We start from the raw sequence: 19,772 nt of genomic DNA on the forward strand, positions 1-19,772 counted from the left end.
GTATTTATAATAAAGTATGTCAACACTATGAGTTTGTGATTATCTATCAGCTTGTCTGCCGACTGAAAATGAAAACCAAAACAATAAACTATCATTAGCGTTATTAATGCCAAATCTTCTTCCGCTCCTTTCCGGGGCACAGCATTACCTTACGTGAGGTTTGTGCACATAGCACGTGACTGCTCTTTAGACACGTGATTTTTTAAAAATGACTTTTGAAGTCACCGTATCTCGTGAGTAAACCAGAGGGAAGTGGGTGAATCTTGGGGAACGGCAAGCATCTGCCTGGGGTCCGCGAGTGCAGCCGCGGTCACCCCGGATCCCTGGAGGAAGACCCAGCAAGACACCGGTCTCCTGGCCCAACGGTGGCGCTGCAGACAAAGGGGAGGGAGTTATGCATGGGGGAGGTGCTACCCGTCAGCACCCCCGTGGCTGCGGTTTCACCCCTAGATGGAGGCGCATTCCAAGGCACTGGGTGATGGCAGCCGTGCCGGCGGCAGGGGCCCGGCTGTCCTCACTCCCAGCCCCGCCACAGCAGAGGCACTGCCCTTCCCCCTGCGTCACAGAGGACGCTGCCCTGGGACCACACTGCATGCGCAGACACTCTCGTGGGGAGGGAGTGGTGGCCCGGGCAGGCCGCCAAAGCCTGGGGAGTCCCAGAGGCCGGCCACCCCTCACAGGGCAGTGCAGCGTGGGCTCACCAGTGTGGGGCCGGCACAGTTGCCAGGTGAGGCCTGACACACACCAGCCGTGGGGCCCCGAGCGCCCCCCTTCCCGGAAGCAGCTCTGGGGCAGGCCCTGGCTGCAGGTACGCAGGCGCCGCTTGGGGACGCTCCAGGCCCAGGGCTGCCTGGCAGGCAGGCTGGCTTCAGCCTCAGCCAGCAAGGTCCGTAAATCCTCGGAAGGCACAGGTCTTTGCTTAAAAAGGAAAGATTAAAATAAATCTTAGGCTTCAGCTCCTGCTCTGAAAGCTCTTGAGCACAGCCAGTGGGGCCTCCTGCTGCCGCCATCCTGGAGGAGGAGAAGGCGGCCCATCTTCAGAGGGGTGCGGCCACAGGGCTCCAAACAGGAGCGGCCCGCAGGAGCCTGCACCACCCTCCTCGCACCCATCCTCATCCTCACCGTGTGGGTGGGACACAGTGCCGTCGCCGCTCACTCACAACTCCTGTTTCTCCTCCAAGTTACCCAGTAAGACCAGCAACAACACAAGCTCTCCCAAAAGCTCGGGGCACCGGCAGACACCTGCCCTCCACCCGTGCACCTTCGACGAGACCTCACATGAGAGCAGGCAGAAGGACGAGGTCCAGACAGAGAAAGAAAGAGATGTTTTATTAGCATTGTTACAGCAATGCAAGACATGAAGGGTCCTCAGTGCACAGCCACCCGAGCGGCAAGCGGGTAGATCAGAGTGTGATACCCAGTATTTACACAAGTGCAGAACAGGATCACCCTGAACCTCAAACAGAAGACTGAAAATCACTTTACAAAAAGGTAAATAAAAATAACACCCATTTATCTATTTTAAAAAAAGTGCCAGCTCTTGAGTGGCAGAGCATGGAAAGACCAAAGGCCCTGACGCATAGGAGCGACCGTGCCCGAGTGCTGAGCTGTGCCGCCTGGGGGGGCGGGGTGGCCGGGCCTGTCCTGGCTTTCTAAAGCTTAATTTAAGCGTTCCAGATTTTCATCTTTTGGAGTACTTCTGTTTTAAGATTTTCTTTCTCTACTAATTTCTTAAGCATACCAGCCTAACACCTAGCCAGCCCTCCTCAGAAGTCCTAAGGTCAAGACCAGGGAACCTCCCTTGGCAAGGCTGAAATCTCAGTCAAGAATGAAGGGGCCAAACACCAGAATCTTAAAAAGCCAAATGATAGTGGAGCCAGTGCCCCTCTTAGAAAAGCACTCTTACCCTCCCACCTTAAAGTTCTACTTTGGTAAATATTAACGTCGAACCATTAGCAAAATACTTAACCCAGTTAGCAAAATTAACACCGTCATTTCAAAGTTACTCTTGTGCATAGTAAATGTTGCAAGATGAACTTCACATTGGATAAAGCAGATTTGAAATCAGTTTGCAAGAAAGTGTGCCTCCCTCAACACCAATCTAAGCTCAGGGAAAGGAGCAGACCCCGCAGCGGCTGCTAGTCTGTGCCTCTCGAGGCCGTGCTAAATCGTCTGGTAGCCGGCATGGCTCCTCTTCCTGCCGATGAGGTAGGCGATGAGGACGATGAGGACCAGCCCTGCCAGGGCACCCCCCACGGCGATGGGGATCAGCATGCTGTTCTCATCCAGCTGGCATTCCTCCACTGCGGAGACAGGGAGTGCACCGTGCTCACACCGGCTGTCACCGGGCGACCTCACGGGCCTCCCCCTCCTCCCCACCTGTTCCCACAGCCTGGCCGGGAGGCTTGAGTTCTCGTCGACTACCGCGGGGACACAGCACACCATACGGCCGCATCCCTATATCCTGCTCTCACAGGGAAGACACACGCCAGCTCTGAAAAGGACCTTTGCGCAACGGTGCCGCTTGTTCACATCTGTAGATGCTGGGCCTTTCAAAGGCAGGGGGACTCAGGAAGGGGAATTTGCTCTAAATGATTAAATTTCCAAACAGAACCACAGCCTGCAGACCCCGTGCAGGGTCTGAAACGCTGCCGTCGGTGCTACTCACCAGACCCAAACTTGTCTCCTTGCACCTGGAAAGCCTGGACCCACACTTTGAAGATATTGATGGAGAAGGCCTCTGTGACCTGCACGCGCTCCTCAGCGTTACACTTGTACGAATTCCCGATGGTGGCCTGAAGGGCCCTCAGAGAGCTGTTGGCGGCTTTGAAGGTGGGGTCTGCAAAGGCAGGTGAGAGTGAGTGCTCCGGGGCACCTGGACGGGCAGGGGAGTTGTGGGGGTCTTACCTCTGGCGTCAGGAAGAGTCATATTCAACTGGATTCCTTGCAGGAAATATCGGCTAGTACTTGTGTTCTTAAAGAGAAGAAAATAATCCTTAACCACTTGCCAGACACATGTTTACTGTCAAACCTGAAGGGTCATCTGGTAATAAATTTGACTCCTGTATTTCTACCTTCAGCACGAAGCTGTGGGGTATGTGGTCTGTGTAAGGCATCGCATAAATCTCGAGAACACAAGTGCTATGATTAGTTCCTTCTAGACCTTTTTACAGAATCCAACTCTGCTAAAATAGGGATTGAAGAAGCCACATTCTAAAAAAGCAAGCTTTTCTCAAAGTTTGCTGAACTTCAGGAACGTAAACTTTATTAGGAGAAACCAAACTGTTAATCAGCTCATCTGCGGTATGTACTATAAACGCTCGCAGACGGTATTTCTATTCTTCCCATATGATTTTGCTAACTTCACAGAGGATTCATCCCTGACGGGTATAAGGAAGAGAAGAGCCAAGACTCAGAGACGCTGCCCCTCAAGGAAGGGGTGACGACAGTGTGTGAGGTGGGAGGCTGAGCTGAGCGCAGCTGGGCGCGGAAGGTGGCTGTGGGCAGGCCGCAGGCGCTCCCTCACATCTGCTGCAGAGAGAACCAACCGAGGCATTCCTTAATAAAAACAGGATGGGGGGGGCGAGGATCCAAAACACCAGCAAAAAAAGAAGGCAGAGAAAGCAGACTCCCCTTCTTCACTAAGGCAGAGCTGTGGGTTTTGGCACCTTAATCCGATCTTCACTCTGGCCAGCGCACAGAGCACTCAGCCCAGGGGCCGCCATGCAGCGGTTCTGGCATCAAAGCCCCCAGAGTACACAGGAACGTGGAGCCTCACCATTCCAAACTGGAAGGCCAGGAGCGGGATGCTCTCGCTGCGGAGCTCCAGGGTCACCAGCTGGGGGCTGCAGCTCCCTCCGGCAGTGGTCTTATTCGGGTTGATGCTGAACACTCCCGTCATGGTCTAAGTGAAAAAAGCAAACAAGTTACCATTCTATTTCATGCCCTGGGTCCTCCATACTCTGGGAAAAACAAAAGTAATCTTAAAATAAGAACTTCAAGGCCACCATTTTAACCAAAACCAGAAAGAAAACATCCCAAGTTTACTCTAGCGCAGATTTCTGGGTTCCAAAACCATTTTTCCTGCTCCTCCTGGTTGCTATTTTCACAAGGACACACACTTGCCCCTCCACCCCATCTCCCGACAGCCACACACTTCACACCCATCACGAGCACGTTCCCTGCATAGCCCCAAAGACTTGGTCACCAGTAAGGAGAAATATTTCAAAGGAAAAGCGTAAAAAAACGTTGGAGTTACGGTAGAGTTTTAAAGCAAAATTTAACGTTCTCTTTGGGGTCAATAAACTTGTCCTGTAGGGTGCCGAACACCACACATCTGGCATGTGGACAGACGGGTATGGTGCGGCCGAGTGCCAAGAGGCTGACCGCAGCACACGCACAACCACCGTTCTCAGTCTCACACGCAGAGTCCTGCTGCTCACGCACCAACACTCCCACCACAGAAAGAAGGGCTCTGGGGGCTCAGCCTACCGTGTTGTCCTTCTTCTTGTAGGTGACGTTCAGCTGCAGCCCCATGCTGGCCAGCAGGCAGGTCCCGTTGGTGCCGCTCACATTGTACTTGTACACGGGGGGGTTCTCGGGCGTTGGAGATGGCGAAGGGTGGGGAGGCGGCGGCGGCGCCGTTGTCGGGAAAGGCCCGTCTTGCTCACAGCGCGTCTCTGGACCGACAAGTGGGAAGAGAGACAAAGTCCTAGTTCCTCAGAGCCAGTGGGAGCTACGGCACGCCCTCAGACTCTCAGCTGGCCCCACCCGCAGAATGTGATTTCTCAGTCTGCTCCAGGATGGCACGTGCCAAGCCCACTCTGGAAGTACAGGACTGGCAGGCACCGCTGTCCCACAGGGCCGTCCCCACTCCTGCCACCGCACCACGGTTCTGACTGGATGCTCTTCCAGCTCAGCCTCTGGGCAACCCTGCCCTCACAGACCTACCCCTCTGCACGACAAACCTTCCTTCGTACTGTGAAATAAAGAAAACCTTCATTGTCACCTGCCACCGGGTCAGGTGGGTCCCTGCGGGACAAGACCAGAGCTGAGACCAGGTACATGAGTCAGCCAGCTGCTGTGGGTGATTCGGAGCAAGATGGGGTGAAGGCACCCACAGGCAGGCACCCTCATGCAGGGAGAAGGTCCAGTAAGTGCGAGTGAAGACTCCCAGGAAGGAGACCACAATCCAGCAGTGAGGGAAGCTGGAGCAGGACAGGCCTTGGCAGAGGGCATATGGTGCCCCCAGAGATCTCAAGAGTTTAAATGTGATTCAGGCTCTCAGAATTTGATCCACTATGATTTACAACAAAAATTTATATTCAAAATCAAGGCCGACTGAACCAAAAGCAAATATAAACGAACGTTCTCTGTAGGTGCCTCCAGGACAGACAGCTGCCTCCTGTGGAGATGACCCGGCATCCCTCAGCACTTCAGGAGACTGTCAGCCCCAAACTAAGCTCTCTGTTTTACCACCCTGTTTCTGTGGGTAATCAAGGATTTGATTTCTATGATTTCCATCCAAGTCCCACGCCCACGCCGTCCCCATTTCTGCTCCGCTGAGCCGCTGGAGCAGGCCCACCACATCCAGGGCTGTAGTGCCCACTGGGAAGACGCTGAAACTTCTGAACACCTGACCACTTCTTGCTCCAAGCTCAAAGGAAGCTTTGCCCTTCCTCCTCCACATCCCATCTACCTGGGTGGGGGGTTGAGATGGGGAGAGACGGGAAAGTTCACCCTGCAGGACCGACGAAGAAGGGATTCCACGCACTCTCTGGAAAGCTCACGCATGCAGCGTGCCTTCACACAATACAATCTTGTATGGTCCAGTGCCTTTCTAGACAGAAAACAAAGGTGGAAAGAGCATGATGGAGTGCGTGTAACCTGGGCTCGTGGCGGCAGGACAGATGCTGCCAGAGACGTACCCCTCAGGGTGTACTGGCCACACCGCCCGCGTCTCCCCTGGAGCTAAGCTGCAGGCTGAGGTCATAGCTGCACTGTTAGGAACAGCCTCATCAGTACTTTACAAACTGTCACACAACGTGACATAATTAAATGTGAAAAACAACAACAACAGGTGGCCTCCAAATCCTGGCCTAGATGGGCACACAGCACACACAGGGGAGACTAACCTACACGGATTTGACCAGCATTTTTACACACGATCCACTGTTTTCATAAAGCAGGCTGCAAAACATCAGCCTGGGAACACGCACAATGTACCGTCAAGACTGCGGAAATCTGCACGGACAAAGCGCCCTCCTCCTAACTGCAAATGCAGAGTCCGCGCTCTGAGCAGCCTGTCCTGAAGCAGAAACGACAGTCCTACTTGCAGAATGCTCAGTCCAAATGAGGAAATCACAAGTAAAATGCATGGAGTGTGCTAAGTGCTACCCACGCATGAGGAGGCCTCTGGGAAGACCAGGGGCCCCAGTAAATGCAGGCTGCACATCCTTCCACGATTCCTCTTCGCATGATTTTCAAAAGCTTCTGTGCCCTGGAGGCCCCAAATGATCTGGCAGCAGCCGACTTTCAGGGAAGCTTGCGTGCTAAAATCAGAAAGAGTCTCACACGGAGAGAGGTATTTTAGCATCAGTTCCTTCACTTTGAGCCACCCTGGGAGTCACTCCTAAGGGAGAAATGATGCCAAACTGTGTGGGATTCGGTGGGACGTGAACTTGGGGTGAACCATAGTGAAGAATTCCTATTTTGAACTAACGGTCACAGAAGCATCCACAAGTGCCACACGTCAAATCTTAAAGATGCAAAGATGAATAATAGGAACCCTCTGCTGGGCCTGGGGCAGGAAATGCCATTCCCACAAACACAGAGTGGGACACACTCCCCTGATCAGACTACTCCAGAATGAGAACCACCTGCCTTCCTTTACAGACCTCTGGGAAAGACAATACCTGCTGCTTTCCTCAGCACTCACCTTCATCAACAGAACTGACAGGACAATTCGGCAGCCTTGGCCTGTGCTCGATTCCTTTTAAACTGAAATCTGTAAGTACCAGAGGCTTCTCTGATAGGACAGTGCACGTGGAGAGGCAGAGTGAACTAAGGCTCTCTGGTCCAGGCCCCCACAACACTACAGACGAGTGAGGCCACAGAACCTGCCCCAACACTTGCAGTCCATCAAATAAAAACTTTACATGGGTTTTTATGACCAAAAATTTACTAATTCTTGGATATATCTTCACGTAACAATTCTTCATTAAGAATCCATAAGTACAGCACACTAGGAGAATATAAAATATACTTAACATATTTGAGATGGACTCTCTTCCCTGAAGAAGCTTACAATTTGGTGACAAAAAACCAAACGAAACCAAACCAAAAAGGACTGTGCCTAAGAACCAAAGAAATGAAACTGGCACAAGAGGAGATAAGCAAATGGCTCAATTTTAACAGAAACCAAGTATTTCTAAAAGCGATTTACGCTGTCTTGCTATACGTGGTCAGTTACATCAAATCTCCTGCTTGTAGGGAAAATACACAGGTCCCTCTGATTGTAAACCACGGTCAGAAACAGCAACACAGACAGAAAGTGGTGCGGCAGGTGCTGGCCAGCCAGGGGGCTCTCCAAAGATCAGACCCCAGGCTCACAGGGAGCTGAGGAACAGTGGAATACGCTACCAGCTGAGCTTCAACACGGCTCAGGTCGTGTCATCAAATACAGCTGACCCCCGAATGACAACGGGGTGAGGGGCTCTAACGCCTGAAAAGTCGAAAATCCACGTTAACCTCTGACTCCCCCAAAAACTTAATCATAAAAGCCTACTGTTGACCAGAAGCCTTATCAATAACACAGTCAATTAACACACGTTTTGTATGTTATAAACATTGCATACTGTATTCTTCCAACGATGGTAGAGGGAAAAAAATTGTAAGAATATATTTACGGTACCATACTGCATTTATTGAAACACAACCACGTGTAAATGGACCCACACAGCTCACACCTGTGCTGTTCAAGGTCTGCTGCAGTGATTTCTGGGAACAGTGCAGCCCCCGCCCATAGAGCAGACACCCACTCTGGAGCTCCTCCCTGCCTACACGGCTGCTCCAAGAACTCCCCTAGTCACTAGGCCTGGACCCAGGCCACCAGAGGACCACATCCCAGAAAACAAGGAAGACATCACGGGGTGGGAGTGGGGAGGGGTGTGGTGGGGGGAGGGGGGGCCTGAAGCTTGTTTGCTCATTTCATTTCTTAGCACTCCAGGTAAAGACTGATCAGGGGTGACTGTAGAGGATGTGACCTGATGGTGACAGGAGCCCAAAAGCCCTATGGGGACTCCTTCCTGTCCAGTGAAGAGTATGCAGGCATGCCATGATCTCACCAAGCCCTCCGGCCTGTCACAGGGGCATGCCAACTTGTACAGGACATTCTGTGCATCTCTGGGATGCCTCTTACACTCCTCTTCCCAACAGATTCACTAAGAGAGCGCTCTAGAGTCTTTAAAAGGCAGCAAGTTTCCTTTCCAAAACAGAGACATATCAGCGAAGGCAGATTTAACATAAAATGAAAGCTTTGATGAACCATGGGACACAATGGGAGGTGGGGAGTGAGGCCGAGCTTAGTGACCAAGTTTCTGATCAACAACTCACAGAATCCTCTGTAGGATGGGAGCAGACCTAAGAACAGGGGGCCAGCGGCTGGGACACAGGTGTAGGGAGGGATGGCCTCCCTGAAGCAGCTTTTCCACTTGGAATCACACGCATACATCCTCCACTGGGAGTAACGTGCAGGATGCTGACAGTGAGGGATTGTGTGCATGGGGGGACAGGGCTATGTGGGAACCCTGCACTCTGTTTAACTGTGAACCTAAAACTGCTCTGAAAGATAAAATCTATTTAAACAACAAAATAATTAACCTTATAAGAAATTAGCCTCTCCACACTGTCATGTGATTTTAGACCAGAAGCTGGAGCCCTGTCCTGGGCTCTAGTGCCCTCAGGAACCCCAGCAGCTGGGCACCCCAGACAGGGGAGGCCAGGTCATCGCTGTCTGTGGTCAGCAGCTTTCCACGCAGAAGAAAACAAGTTGTGTAGGTGAGAAGCTCTATTCCACGACTGCCTGAGGCCCAGGTGGTAGTGAAGTCACTGCACAAGCCAGCAAACCAGGATGCTCTCATTTCCCAAGGCCTCTGGCAGTTTTTACTTTTCCCTTCTGCTCAAGACTGGAGGGAGAAGACCGCTGGGGACGAAACCCAGCCACCCGAGACCTGAAACCGTGAGCATCAGCTCCTGAGGCATTTCGTGTGACTCTAACCCCTGTGTAGTGACTCCTCTGCTTGAGCAGGTGGGTGTCAGTGTGCACACTTGGGCCTGCTGCCGGACATACACACACGCAGCTCCCCAGACAAGGGGGGTGTAGAGAGGGCCCGTCCAGCCGGTCTCCTCAAGAGCTGCTCCAGCTCACACAGACCTCCCTTTCCACCCTGTACGCTTGCTGCTGGACGTGTTTTTCCCAGTCACAGACAGCAAACATTTTAGACTCTGTGCCCGTCCCAACTCTGCCATGAGAGTGTGAAAGCTGCCATAGAGAACAGGTGTGTGAACGAACACGGCTGTGCGCCAAGGAAACTCTAATTACAGGCACTGAAACTTGACTTCCGTGTCATTCTCATGTGCTGTGAAATGTTCTTTTGATTTTTCTTAACCTTCAAATTGATAAGCACAACATCCATTTTTAGCTTACCGGCCGTACAGAAACCGGAGATGGGCTGGATGGCACCTGCAGGCCAGGTTCTGGCCCTGCTAAGAGCATGCATGCCTCTCAGGAGGGCTGCACCCAACTGCACAAAGCGCTAACCGGTCCATCATGCCCTTCAGCACCAGTGACTTGGTGCAAATCAGTCACACGCCAGCACGCACCTCTATGGATCCAGCCACACCACTGGGGACACTGCAAACCGAAGGCTCACAAGAGCATGGCTAACCACCGAGAAGGAAGGACGACTTCCTCGAGGCGGTCACCCTTCCTCACCCTTCAGGAAGATGACAGTGATCTGGGAGCTGACTGGTAGGACTGAGGAAGAGAGCTTTCTTCAGTCATAGTTGAATGACAACATGCTTTACTACTAACTGAGCCAGGCCCTGAAATACGCACTTTGCATAAATTTCCTTTTTAACCTTAAGGGCCTGCTAACACAGGCTATTATTCTTACTTCACAAGGGAAGGAAACAAGAGGCTGACCACCTTACCCAAGACCACAGAGCTAGGAGGGGCCCGGAGCCTTGTCTTGTTGGAACCCAGAGCCCACCAGTGGAGCTGGGCTGGCAGGTGCCTCCCTGGTGCATTATCCGCCAACACCTGGCCCAAAAGGCACTCAAGGTCCTTCACCATCTGCCCCTTGGCCCCCCAAGCTGGACAGAGCTTAAGCCTAGGTCTTGATGAAAGGACACTTGGCTTAAACTGGAAGAGATCCTGCACCCTGACCTCATCAGCTCCCCAACAAGGCATGTAACTACTTTGCCCTTTTAAATCAGTATTAGTCCAACCTCACCTAAAGAGATCACCTTCTTTAGAGAAAAAAATGTTCGCTGCGCAATTCTAAGTGCGAGCTGCCAGCTCAGTCCCTGGCTGCACGAATCTTCACATACACATCGTCCTCAGGCATGGGCTCAAAGCCATGTCTGCATGCACTGGAGTTGGGCCTGGGCATCCGGGTCAAAGACAGTGTCCTACCTTCCTTGCTGAAGCTATTGTTGGCAAGGTATGCCTGGATGGTGGCATCATGGAGTGTGACAGTGACATTGTGCATGTGAATCTGGTTGTTGCTCACACATCTGTATTTTTTATTTATGTCAGCCCTGATGTCAGTTGCAGATTCCACAGTCTTGGTAGCTGTAAAGAAAAAAAAAAATCAATTTTTAACTACTTGAACTACTTGGTTAAAATTTTAGACATTCTCCAACCCAATTTCCTTAACTTTATAACTGGTCAGTTTTGGTTCTTACCCTTGGAGCTTGCATTGGGGAAAATCTGTGTGTCAGACAAGTTATAAATAAAACTCATCAGCTGAACACTGTAACGTGTTGCATTTCTTGTGAAACTGAGGGTCAGTCCATGTCCTCTTCCAAAAGCAATCATGAGACTGGGGTCAGAAGCGTTCTCTTTACCACAAGAGCTGCTATTTAATACTGCTGCATCAGATGGCAGGTCGAAGGTTACATTCTAGAACAAAGGACGACAGACCCAGTCAGAATGCAGGTCACGAAAGGGATTCAGACGCGCCAAAGGAAGACCTTCAGGAAGTCGGACCTCAGCTCCCTCTCAGATGCCACCGTTAGCATATTCATTTTTAACATAAATAAAAACACGAGGAAAATCAGTATTACGTGTCGGTACAGACTGAAAAACAAAGTGTAAGATAAAGCTGACAATTATTTAATTGAATGTTCTTTGTTAACATAATTTTAATTTATAGCAGAATTAAAACTAAAATTATCTTGGTAAACTGAAATAATTCTTACCAGGCTTCAAGTGAGCTGTGTATTTATATTTGAAAAAGCCACTACTACTTGTTTGCTATAAAAATGTTTAAGGAACATGTCTCTTTATGGAACAGATGATAGCTACCTGTGTAGTGAGCACAGCATAATGGATAAACCTGTCAAATCACTAAGTTGCAACCTGAAACTGATGCAACATCGTGTGTCAACTGCACTTAAAAAAGTCTCTTTAAACAAAGAGAAGAGGGTGTTGGCTGCAGAACTATTTGAATTGACCACTACAGACAAAACAAACCGCTACAAAACCACCTAGAGAGCCCCAAAAGGAACTGGACCAGCTAACCCAACTGTGGTGATGCTGTCCACTAATGCTGCTCCCAAAAAATGACAGAACTCCATGAGGTGACAGAGATACGGTGATCAAGAGTAAGGCACAAAGCAGCATGCGGGTGATCCCATTTGTGGAACATAATACTTTTCAAAATGACATTAAAAAAATCCAAACACAAAAAAAGTAAAGTAGCAACGACCACAAAAGGCGTTTGGACTGGTCTCTGTAACTTGAAACGCTTCTGCGGGACAGAACCTGCCCAGGCCTCTTCTGTCTTGGGTGCAAGCACGTTTACGTGGACACCCGCACACACGAGCTGATGAGGCCTGAGCACCTGGCACAAAGTCCCGAGTGCTCCAAAGGAGCTCTGTCCTTCCCACCAACACCGGGCCCCACTACTACCCCTGAGTGGTGGTAAGATGATCCGATGCTGTAAACATGGGGGCCGGGCAGGAAAAATGTGGTTTCAACAAAGAACTGAAAACATTTGGTTTAGAGATACATTTAAGAGTCAATGTTAAATAGAAGAAGTGAAATGAAAAAAAAAAAAAAAAAAAAAAAAAGAAAGAAAGAAATGTCCGCCAACAGGTAATTAACAAAGAAAGAAATACAAATGCACCTTATTTGTTAGAAATCTACAAATGCAAAAAGCCTTTTTTATCCTGCAGAAGTACAAGTTGTTTTAAGAGGACAACTGAGGGGCATCTTAGAGTAGGATGGTGCTTGTAGACGGCTTGGCAAACGGCAGACACAGCAGTGCCGAGCCTGAAAGAGTATGAGACGACTGGGGTCCCAGGAGAGGCTCTGACCCATCAGGCTGGTCAGCACTGTGACCACAGAGGGGAGTCGCGCACAAGTCTGGGACAACGCTCGCACCGGGCAGTGAGAGCAGACAGCAGGATGGTTTACGAGTCACAACTGTGGCTTCAGGGTACACGGAGCACAGGCCACGGCCCAGCGGGGCACATGCACATGCTACTGTGTTACAGTGATGTCCTCCTCCAAACACTCACTTAAAACAATAATTTAAAAAACTTCACACACACCCCACACACGGCATGGAAGACCTGGTGTTTCCTACCTTAGGCCCGCTCCTGGTGTCATAGCTGGCCATGAAGGCAGCGGAGAAGTTGGCCATGATGCAAGCTGTCCCATTGGCGTCCTTTACCACAAACACCGCTGCTGCGCCGTGTACGAGACCTGCTAACTCCAGGAAAGACAGAAATATCCAAACACAGTTTTGAAAATACAACTGGATGCTTCTGTTGCCTCTAGCCATGGCAACAATGGGCTTTATTAGGAAACACCACTGTGCTTCTTAAAAAATGAGATACGTGGGGCGCCTGGGTGGCTCAGTTGGTTAAGCGTCTGCCTTCGGCTCAGGTCATGATCCCAGGGTCCTGGGATTGAGTCCCGCATCGGGCTCCCTGCTCAGCGGGGAGCCTGCTTCTCCCTCTGCCTCTGTCTCTCTCTCTCTCTGTCTCTCATGAATAAATAAATAAAATCTTAAAAAAAAAAAAAAAAATGAGATACGTGGATCACCCAGGCTGGGTTCAGCTGGGTCTCTGTCCTGTCCCTCCTAGATACAAGTCTGGAAACGTTAACTCTAAACCTATCGATCAGTTTGCCAACCTGTTCGACAGCTCTTTAATGCTTGATGTCAGGACACTGAGGGGAGGTCACCTGCCAATTTCCGGGTCACCCCTGGGCACATGTTGCTCCACGCTCAGTCCTCAGAGGGCCTCTGGAAGATGTGGTAGGGTCCTGGAGGCACAATTCAACCTAAATACTGACCTTCTGCAGAAGCCCATGGGAGAACTGGGGCTATCTTTCGGCATGGTCCTAAACTACTATTTAAAGTTGGACCTCTTGTTACCTCTCATGGGCTGCTGGCATGGCCGGAAAAGCCATGGACTCACAGATCTGAGCTCTTTGCCCAATTTCAGAAAATGTCTCAAAAAATAACGATTCGATTGAACCTGGACTTGGCTATGTGATGTTAGGACATCAGTCAACATGTCTAGGTAGGGCTGCCATATCCCGGAAAGAATGAAACTCTCACAGGTCCCTCCAGCTTGGCAGCGATGGTGGCTATTTCCTCCTTAAATTCTCAGGGTCAGTGCCCTGTCTGGCTTCATGACGTGGTAGAGCAGTAGGTAATTCCTCCAAGCCACATGTGTTAGTACACTCTTCTACAGATGGGCAAAAATAGGTGTTTCCACTAGTTCTAAAGCCAAACACTGTCAACCAGCATCGTGTACCATGATTCAGAAGTGATGTGCCCTCCCTCCTGGCTGCAGCCAGTCCCTGCACGCCCTCTAGCCATCCTCCGGCCACTCCGAGCGTCAACGTGACACAGGCACATTTTGAAGGCATACGCTCAGTAGACACTCAATTAGCTTTTCATTCTCAAATCCCTGTCCCTAGCAAAGTAAATGTCTCCAACAAACACAATTCATTTTACCCTTGGAGCTTTCACAAGATAAAATCTTTAAACCCAACTGCTATTCAAGCACAAAGCAAAAAGTAGCCAGAAACCCCACATCCCTTCCCATAAGCTTCTGGTACGAGAAATACCAACACCTACGCTCCCAAGAAGCTGCCGCATGAGAATGCAGCTAACTAGGGCAAAGAAGAGACCTGCGCAGTTTCTGTCTGGTTTGCTGTGCAAAACTGTAACCTACATCCTACAATATTCAGGCAAGACTACACTAAAGGCAACTCTGATAAATGAATTTCCATTGTAAAACCTAAAGAACATTCCACAGCTCGTTTCTGACTCAGTGAAGGCTTTAAAAAAAGACAAATCACCCTCACGCCTTCAGAGAGGGGCAGGTTTAGTATACCAGTGGCCCAGAGAGACGCTAGCAGGGCAGAAGCAAGCCTGTTAAAGCATGGACACTGAGTCAGATCATGTGTACATGGGCCACTGTCTGCTCCAGTCAAAGGCTCTCTCGGGCCTGAGGAGCCCTCACACGGCTGTGGCCCTGGCCCGGCTGCTGCAGTCATACGTGATTGCACATGCCATGGACACAGCAGGGCGCTGCCTCGCATGGGATCATGCACGTATCACTTTTTACCAAGCTGCACTTCCATAAACGAGTTCCCTAAATCATTAAAACACTTTCTACAGACTCAAAGCACTTGATTAGGAAATATTTCACATTAAATAACTTCAAACACAGAATTTTTTCACTTAGTAAATATGCTGAGGGTATGAGCCTTCAAAGTAAAACAAAGATGTATTACAAAAACAAAGTTAAAGTAAGTTTTACCAGTACTAGATACCCACAATTATTCTGGAGAGATCCAGAAATTTTCAATTGTTCAAACAAGAAACTTAGCCCTAGAAGCCAAATTTTGGTCAAGAAAAAGAGCTCTACAAGAGCATTAGAACATAAAATTATAAGAGAAACGTGTTTATGCTAATGGTCAGAAGTTTTTTTTAGAGATTTTTTTTTAAATTTATTCATTTGAAAGAGTGAGAGAGAGCGAGAGCGAGCACAAGCACGAGCAGGGGGAGGGGCAGAGGGAGAGGGAGAAGCAGCTCCCCGCTGAGCAGGGAGCCCGACACAGGGCTCAATCTCAGGGTCCTGGGATCACAACCTGAGCTGAAGGCAGACGCCCAACCAACTGAGCCACCCAGGTGCCCCTAATGGTCCAAAGTTTTTTTTTTTAAAAAATTCTGTAACAGTGATAGCTGGTTAAGAAGAAAAAACCTCTCCTTAAATTAATTAAAACGCCACAGTGACTGGAGGAGTGGGCGTCCCTCTTCAAAGCTAGCTCCCCGGCCCGCTGGCAAGGGCTAACCTCGAGCAGTCCTTCCCACAGGCGTGAGCTTAATCCTTTCTCCAGGGATCATACAAAGGAGTAACTCTGGCTTCAAAGTACTCCCACTGGTAGAAATTCCATTCTCTAAAACAAGTACAGCTGTGAGAAGCATGACTATGACAGACTCCTCCATCACTTACTAGTTGTGTGACCTTGGGCCAGCAGCAATCGCTGCCTTCCGTTTATGCGCCTATGAACTGGAACAAGTGCGCCGACCCCTCGGGGTTATCAGAGTATCAAATGAGCTAGTGCACACAGAGCACTCAGTTCAGGGCATTAGCGCTGGCTTTAATGCTCACTGACGTTATTTAAATAAAGCTCTTCAGACCTCATCTACCACGTTCATCACTGAATCCTCAGTACCTGACACAAAACGTCAAATAAGTAAATTTTATTAAACAAGCACTTGCCATGTGCCCGGCCCTGCAGTTAACGATCACGACAACTTAACAGGTAAATGCTGTCATGGAATCCTAACACAGCTTGTACAGCTGAGGAGACTGAGACAAAGACAGTAACTTGCTCAAGGTCACACAGCTGGTGAGTGGTGCTGAGCAATCTGCAACCGGATGCCACATCTGCACCGTGCTTCCTCTCCAACACTAGCCAAGTGGGCAAATAGGTTTCAAATTATGGAACACTCATTTCTGAAATGAAGACACTGCCATCCGAAGGAACAAGTCAATAAATTTCTACATTCGAATTTTTATAAGAGGGGTTAAGCATCTGACTCTGGCTCAGGTCATGATTCTGGGGTTCTGGATCGGGCTCCCTGCTGGGCAGGGAGTCTGCTTCTCCCTCTCCCTCCGCCCCTCCCCCCTGCTCATGCACACTCTCAAATAATTAAAATCTTAATTAAAAAAAAAAATTTTTTTTTTTTTAGATTTTTATTTATTTGAGAGAGACAGAGACAGTGAGACAGAGAGCACAAGTGGGGAGGAGAGGGAGAAGCAGGCTCCCCACAGAGCAGGGAGCCCGATGCGGGACTCGATCCCAGGACCCTGGGATCATGACCTGAGCTGAAGGCAGATGCTTAACCGACTGAGCCACCCAGGCGCCCTCTTAATTTTCTTTTTAAGAAATACTTCCTGGTTTGTCTTGACTTGATGCTTTTAAATCCAGTATTTTTCTTCTTAATCAGTAATACATAATCATCTATGAAGATTTAAAAGAAGAAGGAAAAAAAGACCAAGGTTCCATCCGTCACAGGGAATCACAACCCACGGAGGCAGAGCCCGAGTGGACACTTCTGAAGAGCTGACTTATGCACATCTGATTAGGGGCTGCTGCTGTAAAACCGGGTGCTATGTGTACACACGAAGCACTTACTATGTGTGAGGCACAAGATGGGCTGTAAGATGAGGAAGGGAGACCTGTGTGTAAGTAATCACAGCACAACTAAAATGATGTTCTAGGAAAAACTCATGCTACACATGCATGTAGCCAAGATCCGTGGATGCAGAGAGAAGGAAGCGTCTAACAATAGAAATTTGAAACCATGGACCCCGAACACTTTGACTTCAAAAATAGTTAAGAATTTGGTCACCAACCCAAGTAACTGACAAAAGTCCCACAATCAAGAATAATGTTAATTAGAATAAAACTTTTCAAACTTCCCAAGTGACAGTTCTTCATTTGGAAAGGGGAAGGAAGTCATCTAGTTGACACCAGTGGTTTAAAGAGTCACATTACGAAATGTCACCTAATCCCAAGTGTTGGACACTTTCAGTTCACCCCCACCTTTGCTTTCTACCAAGTATTCAAACACGAATGCAGGAAGAATTCGTAGTTTTGAAGTTCGAATTATTTTTCAGAAAAGATGCTTTTTGGTAAAATTATGCATCAAAATAAACATTTTAAAAAGACCTAAATCCAAATGAATATACCTTTTCTAAAAGTTGGATTTCAACTGAATATAAAACCTAAAAAGACACAATGGAATAAGCATTAGAAAGCTTATGACACGTACAGTTCTCCCAGCTATCACAATGCAGGGAATTAAGGCTGTTTCTCTTCATTTTCAAGGTGACTTTTAAAATACAAAACACGACAATTCTAATGCTTGTGAGCTCTTCTACTGAGGACCCGTGCGGCCGTTCTGACCTGACAGAACTGGCTCCAGCAACTCCTCCCGTGGTAATTACACCTGCCAGGGGAGGGCGGAGCTCCGGGTGTCCTCCGGAATAAGGCCATCCCTGCGGCTATTCATGCAGCTCAGAGAACTCGTCTTACACAACAGGCAGAACAGAAACGGGAAACTGAAGCCCATCCAGTCACAGTAACAGGATTTTAGAGTTTAGACAGCGACTTCGTGGGCAGGCAGGTACGCTAACGCGCGTCCGCATCCACCTCACTCGTGGGAGCCCCCACGAGGAGTCCTCTGCGTCCTATTTCAGACTCTGCCTTTTAGACGATGTCCCCACGTCATCTGGGAGGGGCTCGCAAAGCGTGCCAGAGAAGTTCATCGAGGACACCTAAACAGACCTAACATCAAACCACGCGCTGATTCCCCTTCAGGAGACAGCACACACTCCTCTCACTGATACGAGAGAGAACAAAATCGCTCCCTCAGTAACACACCGAGCACCCCCGGCTGCGTCGGAGGTCTGTGCTGACGGAGTCCCACGTTTCGACTCGGGAACCAGCGGCCCGAACAGGGGCAGCGCTCTCTGCGACCCCCCACTAGGAACGGACAGCGGCACTGTGAGGCCGGGGCCCCGTCCCGTCACCTCCCCCAAGCAGTAAGGGTAACTCTAAGTCCAGGCACACGAACACACGTTGGGGAAGCGCTCCGAGCCCGACCAGGAGGGGCAGAAGCGTAAGGCACAAAACACGAATTCCGAAAGGCCGGGATCACCGCGCCGTCCTACTCTGTCCTCGGCGAGCGCCGTGTCCCCCGGGAGGACAGAGCACCACGCAGGTCCTGCCGCCTCGGCCGCACAGCTTCACGTAGCCCCCCGTGGATAAACCACAGCTGTCCCGAAACCAACACGCCACTTACATTCCAACGTAACACCCAGAGAACGAGTTTAGTGACCCCACAGCGGAGCCGGCCCTTAGCTGACCTCTCGCCCCAGCTCCTCAAGCAGCGGCCAGAAGGCTCCGCGCCAGACCCCAGGCGCCGACCTCCGCCGGGGCGAAGACGACTCGCCGGCCCGCCGCCCCCCTCCCCGGGCCCCTCATGTCGTCGGCTACCGCCGGCCCAGCCCAGCACACCCGGGGACTCCCTCCCCGCAGCCCCCTGCCCCGCCGTCCCCGGCCCCTCACCGAGCAGCAGCAGGAGCAGAGGCCGCCGCCGAGCGCCGCCGAGGGCCGCCATGGGCGCGAGGGCTGCCGAGGCCGGAGCGGGAGCCGAGCGGGTCAGGGGCGGTTGGGCCGCGGGCTGGCCCCAGAGGCGGGCGGGCGGGCCGGGGGGCGGCGTGAAGGCGAGGGTCCCGCGGTCCAGAGGCCCGGCCGCTGCGGCGCCCGCGGGAGGCAAGAGACCCTTCGGCCGGCGGCGCCCGTCACGTGAGCCCGCGCCGCGCCCGCGGCGTCACGTGACCCCGAGGACCTCGCGAGATCACGAGAACAAGACGACGACGCCCCAGCCAGTGCCCGCCTCGCACGTGACCCGCAGGCACGTGACCGGGGCTCCACGTGACCCATGGCCCGGCTCCGGAGCCGGGAAGGGGTCTGGCGGCGTGAAGCGGAAAGTGGGCGCAGCCGGCGCGTGGGGAGGGGGGGTCCCTCAGCGGCCCTCCCCGCGTCAGCCTAAGTCGGAGACGGCTGTGCCCCGGAGCAGGGCGGCTGTCTGCCGAGGCCCGCGGCCCGACACGCTGCCCCCAGGGACGCAGTGAGGCCCGCGCTCCCCGGTCGCGCCCCAGAGCAGCGAGGGTTTCCTCGAGGGCCTCAGCGCTGACCGTGCCCTCTCTTGTGGGCCGGGGCACTCTAACGGGGGCTCCTCTGGGCCGCTGCTTCGCGAGGGGGCTGGACGTGGGGGTGGGGAAGGAGGGGACGACTTGGACACGCGTATTGAATGTTTGAGACAAAACATCGACCCCTCAAAGGACGGAACTCAAGGCGAGACAAAATCCTGGTTGAAGGGGGTTCAGAGGTTACAGGAATTGCGGCGGTGACACCCTCCTAAAGGACGTATGGGGACGGGGCG

General features: G+C 51.1%; 1 protein-coding gene across 2 annotated transcripts; it reads right to left on the bottom strand.

Annotated features, from left to right (window-relative positions):
- Positions 1-1,302: 1,302 nt before the first annotated feature.
- LAMP1 (lysosomal associated membrane protein 1) lies at positions 1,303-19,113 on the bottom strand. 2 transcript variants are annotated; one of them, XM_036071395.2, is made up of 9 exons: positions 18,893-19,113; positions 12,876-12,994; positions 10,969-11,185; positions 10,697-10,855; positions 4,492-4,679; positions 3,779-3,904; positions 2,908-2,974; positions 2,669-2,839; positions 1,303-2,303 (listed from the first exon to the last, which is right to left on the bottom strand). In XM_036071395.2, exons 1-9 carry the CDS (start codon positions 18,942-18,944, stop codon positions 2,164-2,166), a joined length of 1,239 nt encoding a protein of 412 aa, XP_035927288.1. In that variant the 5' UTR covers positions 18,945-19,113; the 3' UTR covers positions 1,303-2,163. The 2 variants fall into 2 exon arrangements, with proteins under 2 accessions (XP_035927288.1, XP_035927287.1); XM_036071394.2 differs by having other exon boundaries at positions 12,876-12,997.
- Between the last annotated feature and the right edge of the window lie 659 nt (positions 19,114-19,772).

The sequence above is a fragment of the Halichoerus grypus genome, chromosome 4, assembly GCF_964656455.1.
Source record: "Halichoerus grypus chromosome 4, mHalGry1.hap1.1, whole genome shotgun sequence".
NCBI lineage: Eukaryota > Metazoa > Chordata > Mammalia > Carnivora > Phocidae > Halichoerus > Halichoerus grypus.